At 43.5% G+C, this 19,772-nt stretch overlaps 5 protein-coding genes across 5 annotated transcripts; 3 read left to right on the top strand and 2 right to left on the bottom strand.

Annotated features, from left to right (window-relative positions):
• Positions 1-9,461: 9,461 nt before the first annotated feature.
• LOC128707814 (ER membrane protein complex subunit 6) lies at positions 9,462-9,886 on the bottom strand. Its single transcript, XM_053802772.1, has 2 exons — positions 9,748-9,886; positions 9,462-9,670 (listed from the first exon to the last, which is right to left on the bottom strand). Exons 1-2 carry the CDS (start codon positions 9,884-9,886, stop codon positions 9,462-9,464), a joined length of 348 nt encoding a protein of 115 aa, XP_053658747.1.
• A 453-nt stretch (positions 9,887-10,339) lies between these two features.
• On the top strand, positions 10,340-11,518 carry LOC128708060 (WD repeat-containing protein 91). The gene is made up of 3 exons (XM_053803018.1): positions 10,340-10,583; positions 10,694-10,834; positions 10,911-11,518. Exons 1-3 carry the CDS (start codon positions 10,340-10,342, stop codon positions 11,516-11,518), a joined length of 993 nt encoding a protein of 330 aa, XP_053658993.1.
• Positions 11,519-11,947: 429 nt separating this feature from the next.
• On the bottom strand, positions 11,948-13,614 carry LOC128709572 (annexin B10-like). The gene is made up of 4 exons (XM_053804579.1): positions 13,597-13,614; positions 13,284-13,460; positions 12,498-13,211; positions 11,948-12,004 (listed from the first exon to the last, which is right to left on the bottom strand). The coding sequence occupies exons 1-4, from the start codon at positions 13,612-13,614 to the stop codon at positions 11,948-11,950; spliced, it is 966 nt and encodes a 321-aa protein (XP_053660554.1).
• A 1,970-nt stretch (positions 13,615-15,584) lies between these two features.
• LOC128709387 (annexin B10-like) lies at positions 15,585-16,795 on the top strand. Its single transcript, XM_053804384.1, has 4 exons — positions 15,585-15,602; positions 15,711-15,887; positions 15,955-16,668; positions 16,739-16,795. Exons 1-4 carry the CDS (start codon positions 15,585-15,587, stop codon positions 16,793-16,795), a joined length of 966 nt encoding a protein of 321 aa, XP_053660359.1.
• Positions 16,796-18,107: 1,312 nt separating this feature from the next.
• On the top strand, positions 18,108-19,506 carry LOC128709792 (annexin B10-like). The gene is made up of 3 exons (XM_053804810.1): positions 18,108-18,125; positions 18,485-19,375; positions 19,450-19,506. The coding sequence occupies exons 1-3, from the start codon at positions 18,108-18,110 to the stop codon at positions 19,504-19,506; spliced, it is 966 nt and encodes a 321-aa protein (XP_053660785.1).
• Positions 19,507-19,772: the final 266 nt, after the last annotated feature.

The raw sequence follows: 19,772 nt of genomic DNA, 5'->3' as shown, positions 1-19,772 counted from the left end.
GACGGTATGGTAAGGACTGAAGGATGAGTTTCGTTTCGATGAGCCGCTGGAAAACTTTCCGAAAACTATCCCTTACAACCGGACGGACACGCTCGTTCCCATCTATGCCACCCTCTCTACACTCCTGAAGCCAAATCGCTTCGATCGGATAGGCTCGCTCGCTGGCTGGCTGGCGCGGTTGTTGACGGGCCACGGGTGTGTTTTCAATGTTTCCCTCTTTTCCTTCTGTTCACCAACGGCGCAACAAACAGGAACCGGGCGTAAAACAAGGAAGGAAACAGTGTGCGGTTCCCTTCCATACGACCGAACCGCATTAGCCAACCAACGGCCGATGGTTCACTCGCTGCTTTGCACACCGTGCAGAATTCCCATAACATAACATGTGACGACAAAGTGTAGCAAAGAGCAACAGAAAAACCAGAAAAGGCAAAATGAACCGAGTGCTACGCACTGAAACACACCAACATAGGCCATCTCCATCTTAGTTCCAGCCCTAACCTCGTGGGGCAGCTACAGCAGCCTCGATGCACCGAGCGAAGGCGCGATCCAACACCCCGCGAGGCCGGACCAGAAAGGAGGTGTACGCCGTCTGTGTTACACGATATGCAAAACGTTGACAGTGGAGAGTGGAGTTTGTCCGGCGACTGGCAGTTAGTTTGCACACGGTCCTTCGGAGGGGTTTTTTTTTTGGGTTCAATCTTTACTCAGCAATACAGTAGGTGGTTCATTTTACGCTTCACTTTTGGATTTAAAGCGACAATTTTGTTTCTGTTTTGACTTATTTTTAAAGAACTGCTTTCGCTAGTAAAGGGAGGTCCAGAAAGTATACAGCAGGACAAAAAAATATAACATGTTCGAGAAAGAAATAGTGTATTTCATTAATCATTTCTGTAACGTTTTTTTAGTTATTTTAATAAAAAAAGTAATAATTGAAAAAAGTAATAATACGCCAATGATCGCACTTTTGCCCTAACGCTTCTCATCAGGTTCAGCACAAACTTCTCCACAACGACATTGGACATTTTCTTTCAGTCTTCCGCAAAATTTATCGATTGCTGCTTTTGAAGTGTTTTCTTAAGTGTGCCTTGTGCGAGGGCCTAAAGTTTTTCGACCTCATTTCGGTACCATTATTTTCATCATTCCATTCGATCGTGTTTTTTGCATAATGTACAGATGCCAAATCTGGCCCAAAACAACACTGGACCGCCATGTTTTCGGATCATTGGTAACAAACGGCGATTTAAACACTCCCGAATGCACTATCGATCTTCATTGTTTCTGTTGTCTCAAATGTCCATGACGATGCATCCGGATTTGCCAAAACGCATACAGCTTCCGTGCCCGCGGTTTAACGCATGCGGCCTGCTTTTCACTCCGTTTTGGCTTTTCTACTTTTTGAAGGTCTTTAGATTAAATCCTGCCTTGGCAAGTTGGACGTTGCTCTTTGAAGTACCCAGCCTCGAATAGAACTTTTGTGTTTTATTTTTGAAAGCCATTCTGATTTTCCGGTCTCATTTGTGGCCCACAGGTCCTGGCTTTTGACCACTTTTCTGCGCATCCTCAAAGCTTGATTCCTCACGAAACATTCGGATGGCGGTTCGTACGGGTCCGATACTCACACCTTCCGATTTTGCTAATTGACTCAACGAGATGTAGGGAATAGAGCACCATTTGTGCCACAATGCTTTTTCGCTTTTCGGGTGGAATGCGTCGTATTTTGATGGAAGCGTCGAAAAAAAACTTAATTCCGACGCACAAGCTAGTAGTTAAGAGTGTAAACAACAAGGCAAACTAAAAGTCTGCTGTTTTACGTCATCCGTTTTCAAGTAACGTCATATAAAAATCGTTCTGTTTATACTTTCCAGTCCACCCATTAATCTACTATGCCCTAATAGATGTTGTTTTCAGTAAATGGTGTTTTAAAATATGTTAATATTGTTTTTAATAACTAACAGATCAATGCTCAACTCCGGTGAAGTTACTAACTGGAGCAACTAATAGGGTGTTTTGTAATAGTTTTGCATACCTTCAGGGGGATTATCCCGTCAACAGAATTGGTTGTTACAACTATTACAATTTTGACTGTTGCATAAAGTTGAACTGCTAAAGAGCGAAAGTTTTAATCGAGAAGCAAACCAATATATTTTTCAAATTAGAATTTAAATTGCAACCATTTATTTCTGATATTTTAACTATATTTGTTTAGAATAAGATCACTCACCGATTATCATCGCAGTAGCACATCGTGTTACATTTTACAGCCTCTACTGTATTTTTTACTTTCATCGGCTGTTTCCTTTTCACTGTTTTAAAAGTACGTTTCTCTTTGACAGCGTTCAACTAACAGAAGTTACCATGCAGCTATATCCTTCGGCTGCGTAGCGCCCAAGGATCGATAGCTCACTCGATCTTTTCTGCTTCCCTTCCAATACTCCCTCCACCCTCCCTGCTTATCTGACGAGTACCTGATACCCGATGACCGAACGATCATCGCTAATTTGATACTTCTAGCCACCTTGCTCCTTGCTCCTTTTCTACCACCTACTGGTAAAGTTTGTCCAGACGAGACAAGTCCAGCGCAAAAGGAAAAGTTTGACAGATAGAATCAAGGAAAGTATTGCATCCGTAGGAAGCGCCTACATTGTAACAGGAACTCTTCCTGCGACATTTCTATCCGGTTTGTAATGCAATGGAAATCAACGTGGGATTGATTTGTAACATGTCAATCGGCGCTACTAGCGCAACACAAGGGCAATGAGATATCAGTTCTTAAGGGAAACAAAACTATCAGTTACATGTTGAACCTTTCCCATGCTTGTTTTGTTTCGACTTGATGCATCTTAATCCTTTGTTCGTTCTCGATAAGCGGACTGATGGAGTAGCTGCTTGGAAGTCTTGAACATTTGTAAACAAGTGACATCACCTAACAAACATGTTTGAATAATCAATGAAGAGACAACAACTTGGCCATAATGATCGCAAAATTTCAGATCGCCCAGTATTGCACTTTGGTCGTGTCCCCGTTCCACAACGTACGATCTATGCTCATCCTTTGCTGTAGTTCCCGTTATGTTACTGTGCTGGCCGATCGATATCGAATGGCAGGAAAACGCCCCTCCGGCAGTTCGAAGCGAAACAGGATACTTGCATCAATGTCTGAACTGGTCACGAAGTTGCTGACATTCGGAAGAACACGGACACTTTCCTTGACGTCAGGTTGCTTCTTGAAGTAGCAAGCCGGACACACTCACACACGTTGATCGTGACGTTCCTAAAGTCCGGACAGTTTCGTTCCCCCATCCATCCGCAACCTGCGGCCCTTCCGGATCGATACCTGCCCCCCCGCCTGAACCATCGATCGGCAAAAAGTCAGGCACAGGATCAACGTACAACGTAATGTTCAATCGAGCGTCACGAAACTGGAATGAGAGAACGCAATTGTCCGTGATCCACCCTTCCCAGCACACCCCATGGCCGTTGATCCTGTCGCGTTTTAGGGGGTGCTGTTGTTGTAAGACGAGACGCGAGAGAAAATCTGTATCGTGCGGGATTACCTTCTAAAGGGAAAGGGGTTATTCAGCCGATCCAGTGACCGACCTGCGGACATAGGAAAGAATCGGGATCTTGGAAATGACCTGCCCTCGAACTATAGCTCACAGCAGGTTCACTTTTCCCGCCGAATATACTCCTTAAGGGCAGTTGGTTCAAATTGTCTGTCTTTCGGATGCTGCCTTCTGTTTTGCATCCGACCGGGTGGTCTGGCACGTCAAAATGTGTCTCCTTCCCTGCTTCCGTCAGCCTGCCCGATCTGATCAACGGACTGGTTTGGCTCTCTCTTCTCTCTTTGTTCCATTCCACACCTTACCATATTGGAATTGCTTGTTGAGATCAAGTAGGCTTTGGAGCAATGAAAGATGACTGTAAATGGATCGTAGTAACAGAAACACAAACAAAAACAGGCCATTTCATTGATGAATTTGCGATCCTACGATGCGATCATTCGATCCAATTGTCCATTCAAGGGAAAAGCGAGGGTTCGTTAGGGTTGCTCGTTCGAAATCCGCTCAAGAAGAGACCGGGAAGAAGGTTTCGGGCACACAACGCAGCGCTGCTTGGGGCAGATCGATGGATGGCCAATGAAGTGTGTGCTAATTTGTTCATAAGCTCCACACTGCCGGACAACAGTCCTTTTTTTGTCGATATTCGTTTGGTTCAGGGTCACTAACTTCAGGGAAATATAAATTGAATCCCGTTGATGATCGATATTGTCCAACAAATGTGTTACCTGTAAACTTTTATTACAACAAACAAGACTTCATAGTTAAGCATAATTTTAAGCTTATATTATCCCATACTTATATTATAGTTATTTAACCACAAAAAAAAATAAAATAAAACTACTTTTCTCTAGTATTTTCTGTTTTTTTTTAACGAATCTGAAACATCTATTTTCAATTCTGCATCGCAAACAAAATGGCGTGTGAGAAAAACGCGACAAAAGAAATTGATTATATTCCACTCCCTTTTCCGCTCCATTTCCCCCCCTGGGTGCCCTTCCCCTTCAACACTCATTCACCCCTAAGCGAAGACTAACGCACTCACTCCAGGTACTAGTGTTATGCTGCCTCCCGCCCAGGATCACATCATAGACGCCATTGTGCTTTTCTTTTTTTCTGTTCCTTCATCGCTTCTTTTGGTTTTCCCGCAGAAATAAATGAGGGTGTAATGAAGTAGAGTGCGTGGCGAGCGTGTGAGAGGGGCGGGGGAGAGGGGGTGTAAATTGAAATGAAAATGAAGCCCCACAAAGGGCAACGCCAACGACTACGCAGCTCCGTTACGTCGAGATGGGTTGTTTGTGCGACCGGCCGGGACAGCAGTTTCCGTTCTGTTCTGTTCTTTGCATTACGTGTGCGTCGCCGGTAGGTGTTGGGCGGTTCGCTGCCATGCCGAATTATGAAATGCTCTTATTTAAGAGACTGTTTAACATTTATTTTGACTATTCATTTTACCGTGAGCGTTAATTACGATAGCAATCTCACGTTAGATTGCTATTTTTACGTAAAGGTAGTTCTATATGTGTTCTTGAGTTGATTGAAGCGAACTGTTTAAACATTCCATATAGTAGGCGATTCGCACCGGTTGCGCATCACAATGCTTGTAATCATTCCCATCAAAGTAACCGCGACTATCTTTTTCTACAGTACCTCGTGGTAACAAATCTTACTTCAGGGAAACGTCCCGGGCTCCCATAGTTCCTCAATTTTCCGGTGAATGTTCAAGCAAGCTCTCAATCGGCAGCGTCTGTTTCCAGAATGAATGAAATCGTGTAAAACTTGACCGGAACCGGGTGCTGTACCGGCAGTATCGATTGGTGAAGCCTTAAAAACATCCACATGAGTCAATAACGGCGACAGCAACAACAGTTCCACTTTTATTTCCAACACGGTATGTAGCAAACGACACATTCAAATAGTTTTAATTGCAGCCAATAATTGTGTCCTTTAAACCGGGGGCAGATTTTTCTTCACAAACGAAGCTAACATTCATTGGTTTGTTGGAGAATTAACCGTCCTTTAAGCTCAATTGGCAATCATTTCAATATTTCAGTACAATTGAGAGTTTTTCTTCAGTTTATTTAAATATAAATTAGCTATGTGATGTTCATATTCACATTTCTTTACTTTTAAGCTATTGTTTTTCATAAAAAAAAATAATAAAACCTTAAGTTATCTACTTAGTTGCAGTTCACAAACGTTATAGCACATTACAACTAACATTTAAACATTCAAAGTAGCAACACTAGAACGATGACTTCAAGCGGAAATGGAGTTTCCTCCCTTTTACACTTCCTTCCATTTTTTTTTTTCACTCCCTCCACCCACTCCCGTGTCCGTGGTTATGTTTCTTTTATTAAAATATCGTCTCACTCCAATAATAACATTTCCGTCCCGGTACTGACATCCTAACCCGCTCCCACTTGCCCTCAACCCTGGCCGCATCTTCGCCCACAGGATACCGCCATTGCTGAAAACGGTTAGGAAAAAGGGAACCGACCCCCGGTCGGACCACTGTCAATCCGTCGATCATGCGATCATAACAAGTGACTGCTGGCCGGCGGAGTAATGCAAGGTGATATCGATACTTTCAACGCGCCTGGCGGTGTAGCAAGCGTTTCGTTTTATTATTTCAACTGCTGCCTACGGTGCCCCGGTCGGTTCCTTGCGGAGAGGATTTATTTTGCTTCTTCCGTCGGTAGAATCCACCTTCAATCGGAACGGGAAAATGGTTTAAACGGTCAGCGTACGCGTACAATTCGATCCTTTCCTTTTGGTTTCCCATTCCGGCCTGTTTCGGTCCTGTTCGTTAGGAGCATCTCGTAATCGATACTTTAGCGTTCGATTGGATACCAACAATAGGGGAGCTGAGGTCGCTGTGTATTTTTAGGATTAATTTCGACAACTGTTAATAAGATGCTCAAGTAAAGGGGTTATAGCATTAAAAGTAGATTATTTTTTACAATTTAATTATTTGTTGATGATTTTATTATTTTTTTTTTTTTGAGTGAATATCATGAAAAATGTTTGAACATCACCCAGAAGAGCAAATAAACATCAAACATCACACTAGGACGCCTCCTTTGATGATCAAACTAAACACTTGGTTTTTTGTTTGCCTGCCTGCTATTACGCAAAACGCCCACTTTTCACACACACTCACCCAGTTCACAGCCGGAAGGAACTCCCGAAACGCTTCCCGAACCACACCACAAACACCCTGGCTGATTTGTTTCCTTGATGTACTTCCGCCTAATCATTTGTTTACTCAGTGCGCGAAGCGTATAATAACCGGTGCCTTCCTAATCCACCCCGGACATATTGTTCCGGTCGGTGTAAAAACCACCCGGGGGATCGGGTTTGTGGTTTTTTCTCCCGCGTTGGATGTTGAGCCGGTCGTCAAGGGAGTCGAGCGGCAAAGCCTAACTCGAGAGGGTGATGAAAAGTGATTTAATCAATCAAACGCAACGATGACGTACGGTGGGCAATCGAACAAAGGGGTACGAAGGGGCGATACGTGGACAAGATAGTGTCACTTTGCGCTTCCGTTACGAAGGGTAAATTGTTTCTATCCACGGAAGTAGTAGGGTTTTCTTGTTTAACGTACCGCATTGTTTCCCGTAGTGTACCTGCAATAGGATGTTATCATGAGGCGAGAGTCCGCGTGGCCAATTTTCTTCACTCTCGTTCGTTCTACACCGTGGTCGTGTGCACGTGCTGCCGAGAAGTTATAATGATAGCGATTAGCTCGTTGAACGTGGCCAGAACGAACACGCACTGTCGATGAGATGAAAGATTTCATAAAGACCGATAAAATAGATGAAGTCACCCAATTGTTCCTGGTGGCTGGTGTGGTTTGGTAAATTGATAGGTGTAGATGCGAGCTACACACACAGCCCGGACGACACTTTCGCAGGGCTCTGTGGCGTCTTGTACTCAAGTGGCTCCCTTGGATGGGAAATGTAAATAATATGGCCATGCCGACTGACTGGCTGGTCGGTAACGTAAAGGAGCTATGGTTCGGTAATGCTGATGATGAGCATGATAAGTTAATTTGATTCAAATCACTGTCATCTGATATGCACGTGGTTCTAGCCGCGATAAATGGTGGGAACAATTTGTTTTTTTTCTGTCCGTACAGCACCACTCGATGTGTGTGTGCATGCAGATATTCAATAACTTAAAAAAATATCCACTATAAGACTTGACTACGAATGAATGTGGTGCGATTGGTTAGCTTACAATTCATGTCTCTCAGACGAACTCTGGGGAACAGTTGTCTCCCTGGGTATCGTGAACCTTAGGATATGACCCGGGAACAACAATTTAATTTGGCTACAAAGTCGGATAGATGGTGTTTCCTAAGATTCGGATGGGATTTCTTACCGCCTATCGCCTCCAGTATTCTTTTAACATGGTGATCAGGAAGGACCACACGACCACAGTAACTCCCGGAAGACACTTTCAGACCTTATCTCGAATCAACGCCAGTTCTGAAGGAAATATCATTTGCTTTACGCTGATTGTCAGGGAACAGGGAACGCCTAACGCTTAATTTTTTATGGAGGACGTAAAGTACTCGGACACCACAAAAGTCTTTGCTAACCATTGTCAAGTAGGTCTTGTCATGCATTAAAACCCGGATTGTCAGAAAAAAAATCTCTAAGGGTAACTTCAACCGTACCTTCTGGTTGGCATTTACTGATCTGATGTCTGTGAATTACTTTTGTTGCCTTTATCGGTCACTTCTGAAGGAATGAAATCCATAATTGTCGGAACGCAAGATTCTAGTTTAGTACGTCAGCATGGCCCTCCCGATCGGCGGATCGGTACGGTTTGGCAACGTTACACCTTTCATAAATAATAAACATCGCAATGGTCACATGCGCGGCTAAGACCGGTCGGTATGTTGACAACATTGTAATTTAGCAATCAGAAGTTTTAATCACGAAAGCAATGAGTTTTCTTCAACCAGTTGTTCCAGAGTTTTCTCCGTGTGCGACAAGAATGGAAAACAAAATAAAACAAAATCTTTTCAGATGCATAGCTATTGCTACTAACGATGGAAAACTTAATTTTTTTTAAGAATTTAAATCCGAGTTGAAGAGTTAGAATGAAGATTTTACTCTTAAACTCCCTTTGAACATTAATAATTTCAAATAAGCGATAGGGGGGTGGGAGGTGGCGTGTGTCCTTCATCTTATGATTTAAATCGTTAGTTAACTCGCGATTTAAATCGTGCGTTAAAGGTAGCCGTGGAGAAACTCTTGTGAGAGTTTATTCGCGAATTAAATCGTGAGTGCAAGATCGCCGTGAAGAATTCAATCGCGTTTCAACTCCCACAAAAGTTAACTCACGGCTTAAATCGTTAGTTCAAGGTCTCTGAGTTAAATCGGATCGGTGGATGAGTTAAATCGCAAAGAGTTATAAATACTCTTCTTGGAGATTTTAATTAATTCACTCCCTAGAAAGATTTAAATCATTCATTCATTCAGAATCATTGTGCGCATCACCAATTCTTACTATATTTTATTTTAAAACGTTTTTAGTGACAATGGAATATTACTAGCACCTGTTTCTGCGCACCTATTCGGTGCGTTACCTAGATGACAAGGGTGTGTTATTTATTTAGACGTTGCAGTCTACTGCCAATTATTGTTTTTTTCATGTCCACCAAAACACCAAAGCATGTTGCACGAGAATGCACCTTAGTGTTTACCACCTTCCATTCTAAATGTTGCGTTAAGCCATTGTGCAAACACAGGTGCACAAGTTCTTTCCCCTTACGCAGAGAACAACAATCTGCTTGCTGATGGTAAAAGATGGTATGTGTATTTGGAGAAAAAATAATTTACCATAGTATTAGCCTAGGTGTTCATCGTGACCCGTTGCGTACGTTGTGTTCGCTCAGTACACGTGCACCATACCGTACAAGAACGTCCAGAACAGTACGTAGGTGCACAGACCGCTTAGGAACCCATGCGTAAGAAGGCTTTTCCTGCTGATGAAATACTTCTGCCAATTGGATCCCGATTTCAATAGCAGCATCTGCCACAGGCCAAGAACGGCCAGCACGTAGAAGAGAAATCCTAGCACACCGGTTAGTCCCAAAACACCTGTGAATGATTCGAAAGAAAAAAACAATGTTATCCAAAAAGAGTTTCGATACGATCCCACCTATTGTTGCCAGTACCTGCAGTACTTCCCGATAATGCTGCCATGGAAGTTCGGCAATATTCCACTGCGGATGCATTGTTTCGTATGGCAGTATCACTGTACGCAATAATTTCTCCCGTTTTGGTTTCTCTCGTTTTAACGCGTGTCGTCGACATGATTGGAAATGGCAAAAGTATTCACGAAATTGTAATTCACGCCACCATCCGTGTTTTGATTTGGAAAATACAATTGACAGCAATAATCTAATCTGACAGACTGCACAACCAGGTCCTTGTTGACAACGACCTACCGGCAGGAATTTGTTATCATATTTTGAAACATTGTATAAAAGGATAAAATGAAAAGTAAACTGAAAAACTTAGTTTTTTTCTGTTGCTTCGTGAGCCAAGTTGCAGAATTACAGTGGCAAACAGTACGATCGAAATATGTGGTGAACACAGTTTTCCAGCATGGTTGGCCCATAGTGTTTTGATGGCTGTCATTACGCTGTCAAATGCACACCTCCGGTAGCAGATCTCTGTACCTTGACCATAATCAACATCAACAAACAACAATCATTGAGGAAATCGTTCTTGACGATCATTTCAATTGTACGTGTAAATTCAACAATGGCTCACATCCAGTACATCGATGGCCTAATCCGTGAATATATTTTATTCCGTGGGTTTTCCAACACGCTGAAAGTGTTCGACAACGAGTTAAAGAGTGACAAAGACAAAAGCTTTCGTGTGGATAAAGTGATCGAACAGATACTGTTGCTGATACACAATCACGATTTGGGAGGGTTGCGTGAGCTGTGGGCACATTTAAATAATCATTTGTTTCGTAATTTGGAGCACCATTTCGCCACCGGTAAGTGAAACGGTAAAGCACTGTTAGCCTACACGCATGATGCGTTTGTGTGTCGTAATGCTTCTTCTTCCGAGCGCGATGTGATGGCACTAATATATTTTCGTTTGCAGCGGTTAATAAACTGGAGCAATCGGTATTGAAATTCTACCTCATCGTCGCATATACCTCGAGCAAGACGGACAAAATAACGGAATTTTTCACTAAACTTTCACCCGAACTTGTTAATCAGAGTGAATGGAAGGAATGGTTTTGTAAGTAGCAGTGCACAGCGCTCAGAACATGTCATCCGCGATATGTATGTAATTTTTCATGGATGCATCTGTTTAGTTTTTCCTTTTTGCAAGAATCCCGAGGAACATGCAGCTTTTGCAGTTTGCTTCACCAAACAATGGCAAGATACGTTGCTTATATCACTGCATAATTTCCTGTCCACCATCTACCAATGCATGCCACAGCCCATCATTGCAAAGGCCGAATCCGAGGGATGTCTTATAAAAAAGCTGCAGGAAGAGAATGGGTTGTTGCGGAGTAAACTGGCCAGCATCCAGCAGCAGCAGCAGCACCTTCAGTCCACAGGTTCCGGCAGTCATCATTCACGATTGAGTGGTGCTATGTCCAGTGGCGACCAGCGGCTTACAGCTGACGGCAGAATTAAGTATTCAACGCGACCATCCTCAAGCATGCTTTCGTTGAATGATTTGCAACCGTTTGGCATTCCACCACCAACGCACATCGTGGACGATTTTTACATAATCGCTCAGGAGTCGAACAGCATTGGCGGGGCGGCCGAAAACCAAGCCAGAGGATTGAAGTCACTGATAAGAAATATCGGTTCTGGTGGGAGTCCAGTTCTCGGTCGCCGTGATGCAGCGCATGAGCGTAATAAAAAGCGCTCTGGTAGTGTCGGAAGCCGTGGCAATTGGATCTATAGCTAAATGATAGCAAGATTTGGTCATGCTGGACATTCAAATGAGAGGAATGTATAAATCATAAGCTACTTAATAGTAATGTAATTGATACTTATAACAATATAAATCCACGAGAAACCCATACACATCCATTGATTTACGGTTACAATAAATGCTTTATTTCCGATTGTTGTGCATAAAAATACTGTTATGATTCTAGCGCAACGCTGCATAAGGCAAACCGAACAAGGCTACAACATTGAGTAAGCGCTTCGCTAAAAAGGCCATTATCGAACAAAGTTCCAGGAACTTTTTCTAAATTGAACAAAAACGTCGCGTCCAAACTTTTGCCTTGCAAACGTTTACTAGAGTGCGTTGATTAAATATTGTTGGCTCTCGGTGTAGTGGTGTAGGGTACAAATTATTCATGAACTTAATCGAGCATCTATTACATGCTTAGGCACCGCCGATTAGGGCGCAAAGAGCTCGCTTGTAGTCTCCGGAGCACTCGTTCTGAAAAAAATTAAAACAATTCCGTTAAACAAACTTCTATTCGGCCCAACTATCGCATATGCACCATTTGTTAGCGAGGAAAGTTATTGGAGGAGATAATGCAGATATAGATATATTACTGCAAGATATAGCTTAGGAGGATATCTATAGCACCTGGAACGTATCTGCATCACTAATGTATTCAAATTTACAAAATTACAACTCTTTTTCGAAAATGAGTTGCCAGTAATGATGCAGAAACGGTTTTAAGTGCGGACTAGCATGTCTATGATTACCTCCTATTGATGCATCATTCGGGTTAAACCGTATCCATAGAGCCGGATACCATAGTCAGAGGTAAACATAATGAAAAGAACAAAACATACAGGACAATGTCAATACAACACAAACATGGTCGGCAGCGTTACAATAATGCTACAAGCTAAGATGCCATTCGGACAGGGTTGTTTTACAAACTACGGGGTACATTGCAAGACTCATGCCATCCACTTACCCGTACAGCGCTCAACAGCGTCTTGTTGTACATCTGCTCGAACTCATCCTTCACGTTTTGGAGATCTATCTCCGATCGTGACACGATGATACGAATCAACTTCTCATCGTCCGTGCCGGCCCCATCCATAGCTTTATGCAGTCGTTTGGCAAAGAAATGAGGTGCCATTTGGACACATTCCACGATCGCACTCAGTGCATCGTAAAGCTCACCACTCAATTCGCTCTTCATGGCTTGCTCGATCGTTTGACCAGAAAGTTTCTTGTACTCTTCGAACACAATCTCCAGCTGATCGAAGGATGCATGGGCAAGGATCTTGTAGAACACTTCCTCATCCGTACCGAGCTTACCCTCACCGGCGTCATACAATTGTTTCGCCTGCTCCACAGCAAGATCCGCATCGACTGTACCTTGTGCATCACGAGCACCGACGATAATCATGGTAAGCAGTCGCCGGAAGCTACCATCGGTTTCACTGCACAAATGCTCTGCCAACGGTCGGCTGTACATCTCCTCGTAGCAGTCGACGATCTTCTTCACCTCTTCGTTTGTTTGCGGTGCAAGGACCTCGATGAGCGTGTCCTCATCCGTTCCCATACCATCCATCGCTTTATGCAGCTGCTTGCACAGATACTTTTCCGGTGGCATCATCAAACCGACGATGACGTCCTCAAATTTGCCTCCCAGTTCGGATTTCAGGTCCTCAATTAAATCCTACAATCCAACATACGTAATCAGTTAGTAATTTAATCACTCTCGGCACGATGAGTCATCGCTGCTACTCACCCGACCCAACTCGCTGCTGTACTGCTCCATAATTTGCTGACGCTGGGCGTTGCTACGAGCGCAAAGAATGTCGATGATGGCTGGTTCGTCCGTTCCAAAGCCCTTCATTGCACCGCGCAGTGCATTGGCATCCGCGGAAGCATCAAACCCCTCCACCGGAACCACCGTAGGGACAGGCTGAACAAAACAAATATGTATTGAGCCCAAGCTCCGGAATGTGAGGGGAAAAATCGATGCCAAAAGCGAACACACAACGGCACACCTTTAACACGGTCGCATTCATGCATGGTTTTTGGACGGGAATTCTACTTACCGTATAGTACCAGGACATTATTGGTGCAGTGTTATGCTAGACCAGCACTGAACAGAATCCTGAATCGGCGGATGAAAATGAGCAGAGTTTGGGCGCAAAAATAGCTTCGCAGCCAACACCTTGCAGCAGCGTCGAATGAATGAGAATGAGTGAGAAATCATAACGGCGATTGGAGATCGTACGTAGTAAACGGTTCTGCCACCAACACTTGTTTGTGTTTCTTTTTTATTGGAGTTCACTCGACCATAGCTTAAGGTATGTTTCAACGTATCAAACCTGGACAGCCGAATGTATGCTTATCGGAAACTATTGATTGGTGGTTTGGACAGCAAATCATGTTCGACTGATAAGATACGATACAGTTCTTTAGCATTCCCCGTCACTATCTGTGCCATTGGTTCGAGCTTGAGAGTATTTATGCGAGGGCGTGGAAGGGGTTGAAGCATTCATTAATACGGAGATAAACACAAAGTGTTCAGAGCACCAATCTGCACCGTTAACATAGCTTCACATGAACTGCTTTTTGTGATTGTTCAAAACATCTAAAGAGCAGTTTCCACACATTAATTTGTCGACATACAAAAGGCTAAGGTCGTAGTTTAACGCGTCATTATTCCACATTTCCCAGTTTTCAGGTTTACAAACCCGTCTGTAAAGACCACAAAACAAATGAGCAAAATGGGAAAACATGCTTATGCATTTGAATGAGAGTCGTTCATTCTCAACTTGTGTAAAGCACGTGTACACTGCGCTGTATACACATACACACAAAATACGACGTACCCGAAACGCGTAGTCTTTCCGTCTCGCTCTTTTGTACGCATTCCAGCATTTTACTTTTCTGTCAAGTGCAGTCGTGTATATTGCGTCGTGGAATTGCATTTATTACCCACGAAAGATTGGCCGTTTTGGGCCGAATAATTGTCCGGATAGCAGGATTGTCCGGCCAATCGAGGGGGTGTGAAACAAACAAAGAAGGGTGAAGAAAGCGCCTTTTTTAACCGATATCATAGTAAATCTTGAATAATCCTACAATAATCCACATGTGCACTTTTCTTAAACACCGCCTCCAACAACTGCGAATGTGTTCATACAGTCTCAGAAGAGCGAAAAGGTACAAGTAGCAGTGCAGGCAGTCCCCGAGATACGCGGTTTTTGGAAATTTGACAACTGAGTTAGTTTTTAAAAATCTAAAAATCTAAGCAAAAAAGGTGTTAAATTGGTCTAAAATAGCTTTCTTTGTCAGATTTTTTTTTCTTTAGAACAGCCTGGCCGTATCGACTTATTTTACCACGTAGCCGGATAGCAAACCATGCAGTCCTTGCTACAGGGGATTGGCCCTGGGGATTTTGGTCCGGTCCGTTCGTGTGAAAACCGGCGCCGATACCATCATGCCACCGGGGCGCCCCGTATAAAACATTTCTTTGTCATATAAAACATTTGTTTTTTAGTTTATTTTAATGTATTCTATCAAAAAAGTAGCCTGGTTTGCTGAGTAAATGAAGTGCAGAGAAGGAAGTCAACTATCTAACTTTGAAGTATAAACGATTTTACTCCCGCATTCGACTTATGCGGAAATTAGAGATAGGCGGATTTTTCCCGGGTTATAGTGGTCCGCTATAATAGCGTATCGCGGGGACTGCCTGTACAATGTACGAAAGGTATAATTTATTACCAAGAGCCGCTCAGTACGTGGAGTCAACCGGTGTAAAACGCATCTGGTAGTTGCGGACACGTACAAAAAAATTTGTAAAAATAAGTAAGTAATATATAAAAAAATAATAAAGTAAAAAATGTTCCTTGGGTTATTCTTACTTCAACTGTTTTCATCTTCCCTCGCTCGCCACAAACTGGTTTCCAGTAAAAACACCGGTCGCGCTGCTTCCTCTGTTCTGTGCCAGATTCCTTTCAACCGCGCGTCGTTGTAGCGTCGTTACTTCAAATAGTAAATTGTGTTAAATTGTTTGTTTGCTCTAAACAATACTGCCATGTCTTGGTATTACACGGTATGTATGGGGTAACAACTGTATTTGCTACAATTGTAGCAAACAAAGCATGAGCAGTGCCACAGTTCATTTTGTTTTCACTAAAAGATTGTTGCGTTCTTTTCACAGCCCCACCCCACCGTTGTGCCGGTAGAGGATTTTGATGCATCTGCCGATGCAAATGCGCTCCGGAAAGCGATGAAAGGTTTCGGCACAGACGAACAGGCGATCATTGATATTCTGTGTGCGCGATCCAATGCCCAGCGTCAGGAGATCTCGGAAGCGTTCAAGCGTGAACTGGGAAGAGTAAGTTGTAACTCCGCTGGCAACAAGCGCAGTTCCATTAATAAATCTTTCGTTTTTTACATTGCAGGATTTGATCGATGATCTGAAGTCGGAATTGGGTGGCAAGTTTGAAGATGTCGTTCTTGGGCTGATGCTGCGTCCGGAAGCGTATCTGTGCAAGCAGCTGCACAAGGCGATGGACGGTATCGGTACGGATGAAAAGACATTGATCGAAATCATTTCTCCTCAGACGAACGATCAAATCAAGGAGATCGTCGACTGCTACGAGGAGATGTACAGCCGTCCGTTGGCAGAGCATTTGTGCAGCGAAACATCCGGTAGCTTCCGGCGACTTCTGACAATGATCATCGTTGGATCTCGCGATCCTCAGGGCACGGTTGACCCGGACCTTGCAGTCGAGCAAGCGAAACAATTGTACGATGCCGGTGAGGGCAAGCTTGGTACGGATGAGGATGTGTTTTACAAGATCCTTGCCCATGCATCCTTCGATCAGCTGGAGATTGTGTTCGAAGAGTACAAAAGTTTGTCCGGTCGTACGATCGAGCAGGCCCTTAAGTCGGAACTTAGCGGAGAGCTTTACGATGCACTGAGCGCGATCGTGGAATGTGTCCAGATGGCACCTCATTTCTTTGCCAAACGACTGCATAAAGCTATGGATGGGGTCGGAACGGACGATGCGACGCTGATTCGCATCATTGTGTCGCGGTCCGAGATCGATCTGCAGAACATCAAGGATGAGTTTGAGCAGATGTACAACAAGACGCTCGTTAGCGCCGTGCGAGTAAGTACAGCTAGTCTTGCTACAGTTAATGAAAGCTCGTTTGTAAACGTAATCTCCATCTCTTTCCCAGAGTGAAACATCCGGTGACTACAAACGGGCCCTTTGTGCATTGATCGGAAACGCATAAAGCGTACACACAGCACCACGACAGGAATCTCTAGCCGCTTCTAATTGTATTACTATTCCATAAGCTGACACAAAGCATGCCTAATGGTCACGGGTTTCGTATGCGTCTGTGTTTCGGTGTCGAATCTCTTGTTCAACAATAAACATTTTATCATACTCTATCGCAAAATATGGCTTTTAAGGTAGCTTTAATCATATACTCGTAAATTATGATAATAGACAGGCTTTATAAAGCCTCATTTGGCCCATGAGCCTGATACACTTTGGGTGCGGTATCATCGGCTCATTACGTCTGAAGCCGATGGACAACAACGGCGCCGCCTTGTCTATCTTCTCCGTCGCTCCTCTGTTGCAATCGGTCTATGATGTTTTCACTTACACGTGTTGTAGGAGACGCCGGTCCCTTAACAAATTAATGGAAAAATCGATAAAATGTCGCCCGTAGTAAGACATCACGCTGATTCGTCCCAACAAATCCCACTAGCTACCCGGAAAAATTGAGTAATCATCAACAGCAAACGTGGTACAGAACTGGCCAAAAACATTCTCCTGCTCAACCAAGTACTGTTGCAGAATATAATACAAAACCAGAAATGTTTACGAATGTGGAATGCAAATTGATTTTTAATGACAAAATAATGAATTTAGAAGGGTTAATGGCCACAAGAAAGGGCCAAAATTCGCATAAACTGAGAGAATTTTAGATTCAACCCAACAATGTTTATCCAAAGGAATGGGTACTATTTTGGCTGAAGTGCGTTATTTTAAGTTTCTTTTTACAATAATATGCGTGATTAGACTCACAAACAATATTATTATTTATTTTTCGCATGACTCATCTCGTCATTTTAAATAAGAACCATCCGATTCTACCGGTTGGCACAGTGCCAGCTTCATGCTCGTTCGCTCCGCAACGATCGTGAAAGTGAGCCACTCTCAGCTGTATCTCGAAATGCTCGTGCAACGTGAATCGTGATTCCAAGTAAACAAGAGAGTTTGTGGCCGGCTTGAGAGAAACGGCCACTGCGTAGCGTGAAAAGAAATATAAACCCACCACCACCAGTTCGAGGGCAACAATTGTACCGCATACTCCATAAGCAGCGAACCGGCTGGTTAACGTGTCTGTCGTTTGTAGTCAGACAAGTGATTTCGGTGCATCAGCAAACAGCACGCAATAGAAGCGATCATCTGACGTGTCCTCGAGTCGATCGAGTAAAACACTTTGTAAGCACAAGTGATTCACGTCGTAGTTCCCGCTTGGTGTTATTCCTGATTGCATCCAACCGGTGGTAACATTAGTTTTCCTATCAGCAATGTCGTGGTATTATGTGGTGAGTGTGAATTCTATTTTTAAAAAGTGGCGGAACATAATCAGTTACCCAAAATTGTCATACATACGAGAGGTGTAGTGATACGGTTTACAAAATGCTGTTCAATGTGCTTTTTGTTTATTGCATGATTGTAGAGTAGCATACGATAGAGTACAGATCGAAAATGAGGCTGAATCGATGTTTCAGCCGATCATATGACACCGATAGGTGCAATTGCTTGCTCTTGTTGCATTACCTGTTCGACCTTCTGTATGCCATCACAAACACATGTGGAGAATGTTTGCATCTTGTTACTCTGTGTATTCGATGTGTTCTTTTTGACGATTCGCTTTGTAACGATAACTTTAACTGATTTACAGCCTGTACCTACCGTACGTCCGGTGGAAAATTTCAACCCATCGCAGGACGCGGCCGCACTTCGTAAAGCGATGAAAGGTTTCGGCACCGACGAACAGGCGATTATCGACATACTTTGCGCGCGGAGCAACTATCAACGCCTGCAGATTGTAGACGCGTTCAAACGGGACCTGAACCGTGATCTCTTGAAGGACCTGAAGTCAGAACTAAGCGGTAAATTTGAGGATGTGATCGTCGGTTTGATGATGCCCCCGTTGAACTATCTCTGCAAGCAGCTGTACAAGGCGATGGATGGTATCGGCACGGATGAGAGTACACTCATCGAGATACTGTGTTCGCAAGATAACGAAACGATGCACGCAATTTCGCGTAGGTACGAAGAGATGTACGATCGACCGCTGGCCGAACACGTCTGCTCGGAAACGTCCGGCAACTTCAGGAAACTGTTGACGCTTATAATTACCGGTACGCGGGATCAAAAGGATGTTACTAATCCGGAGCTAGCCGTTGAACAAGCCAAGAGCCTTTATAACGCTGGAGAAGGAAAGTGGGGGACAGATGAGTCGGTGTTTTATAAGATTCTGGCCCATGCCTCCTTTAGCCAGTTGTCCATTGTGTTCGATGAGTACAAGAAGCTTACCGGCCGAACCATCGAACAGGCATTGAAGGCGGAGGTGTCTGGCGATTTCTACGAAGCCTTGAGCGCGATCGTCGAGTGTGTCCAGATGGCGCCACATTTCTTCGCCAAAAAACTATTCTTGGCTATGGAAGGTCTCGGCACGGACGATAAAACGCTGATCCGAATCATCATCAGCCGAGCAGAAATTGATTTGCAGAACATCAAGGATGAGTTTGAACAAATGTACAACAAAACTCTTCTCAGCATGGTGAAGGTAAGTTTAGCGAAATGACCCATCTTAAGTTGATGGCCACAGTAACCGAAATACCTTACTCTTTGCCATTGCAGAACGAAACTTCCGGGGACTACAGGCGTGTTCTTTGTGCGTTGATTGGCGATGCATGATCAATTCATTAATATGCAGAACTATAAGCTAAACCCAACAAAACCATGCATTTTAAACAAAATGTGAACTCTTTTTACCATTTCGCATGCAATTAGCTGGAGCAGGTTGGAAACGTAATTTTACAATTTTACTTTTAGGGTTTAGATCCTATAAGTGCCAATGTATGTATCAACGGAAGTCTACCATTCACATTCTTTCTAGCATGACAATGAAAAATGTATTATTTACATGTAGAACTGTTTCTGATATATGTTAATAAAATAAG

Source organism: Anopheles marshallii, chromosome 2 (assembly GCF_943734725.1).
Source record: "Anopheles marshallii chromosome 2, idAnoMarsDA_429_01, whole genome shotgun sequence".
Classification (NCBI taxonomy): Eukaryota; Metazoa; Arthropoda; class Insecta; order Diptera; family Culicidae; genus Anopheles; species Anopheles marshallii.
Note: the sequence above shows the minus strand (reverse complement) of the source record. Positions and strands in the feature narration are given on the sequence as shown.

What these genes read in the sequence shown, in the direction of transcription:
- LOC128709572 (XM_053804579.1), bottom strand. An exon ending in ACAGCAGCGAGTTGGGTCGG is followed by an intron (nt 13,212 to 13,283) that starts GTGAGTAGCAGC and finishes GTTGGATTGTAG; the next exon opens with GATTTAATTGAGGACCTGAA. An exon ending in CGCTGTTGAGCGCTGTACGG is followed by an intron (nt 12,005 to 12,497) that starts GTAAGTGGATGG and finishes AATTTTTTTCAG; the next exon opens with AACGAGTGCTCCGGAGACTA.
- LOC128709387 (XM_053804384.1), top strand. An exon ending in TCAAGCGTGAACTGGGAAGA is followed by an intron (nt 15,888 to 15,954) that starts GTAAGTTGTAAC and finishes TTTACATTGCAG; the next exon opens with GATTTGATCGATGATCTGAA. An exon ending in CGCTCGTTAGCGCCGTGCGA is followed by an intron (nt 16,669 to 16,738) that starts GTAAGTACAGCT and finishes TCTCTTTCCCAG; the next exon opens with AGTGAAACATCCGGTGACTA.
- LOC128709792 (XM_053804810.1), top strand. An exon ending in CTCTTCTCAGCATGGTGAAG is followed by an intron (nt 19,376 to 19,449) that starts GTAAGTTTAGCG and finishes TTGCCATTGCAG; the next exon opens with AACGAAACTTCCGGGGACTA.
- LOC128707814 (XM_053802772.1), bottom strand. Translation starts at nt 9,886, where the DNA reads ATGTCGACGACACGCGTTAAAACGAGAGAAACCAAAACGGGAGAAATT. An exon ending in ATTATCGGGAAGTACTGCAG is followed by an intron (nt 9,671 to 9,747) that starts GTACTGGCAACA and finishes AATCATTCACAG; the next exon opens with GTGTTTTGGGACTAACCGGT.
- LOC128708060 (XM_053803018.1), top strand. Translation starts at nt 10,340, where the DNA reads ATGGCTCACATCCAGTACATCGATGGCCTAATCCGTGAATATATTTTA. An exon ending in GGAGCACCATTTCGCCACCG is followed by an intron (nt 10,584 to 10,693) that starts GTAAGTGAAACG and finishes TTTCGTTTGCAG; the next exon opens with CGGTTAATAAACTGGAGCAA. An exon ending in TGAATGGAAGGAATGGTTTT is followed by an intron (nt 10,835 to 10,910) that starts GTAAGTAGCAGT and finishes GCATCTGTTTAG; the next exon opens with TTTTTCCTTTTTGCAAGAAT.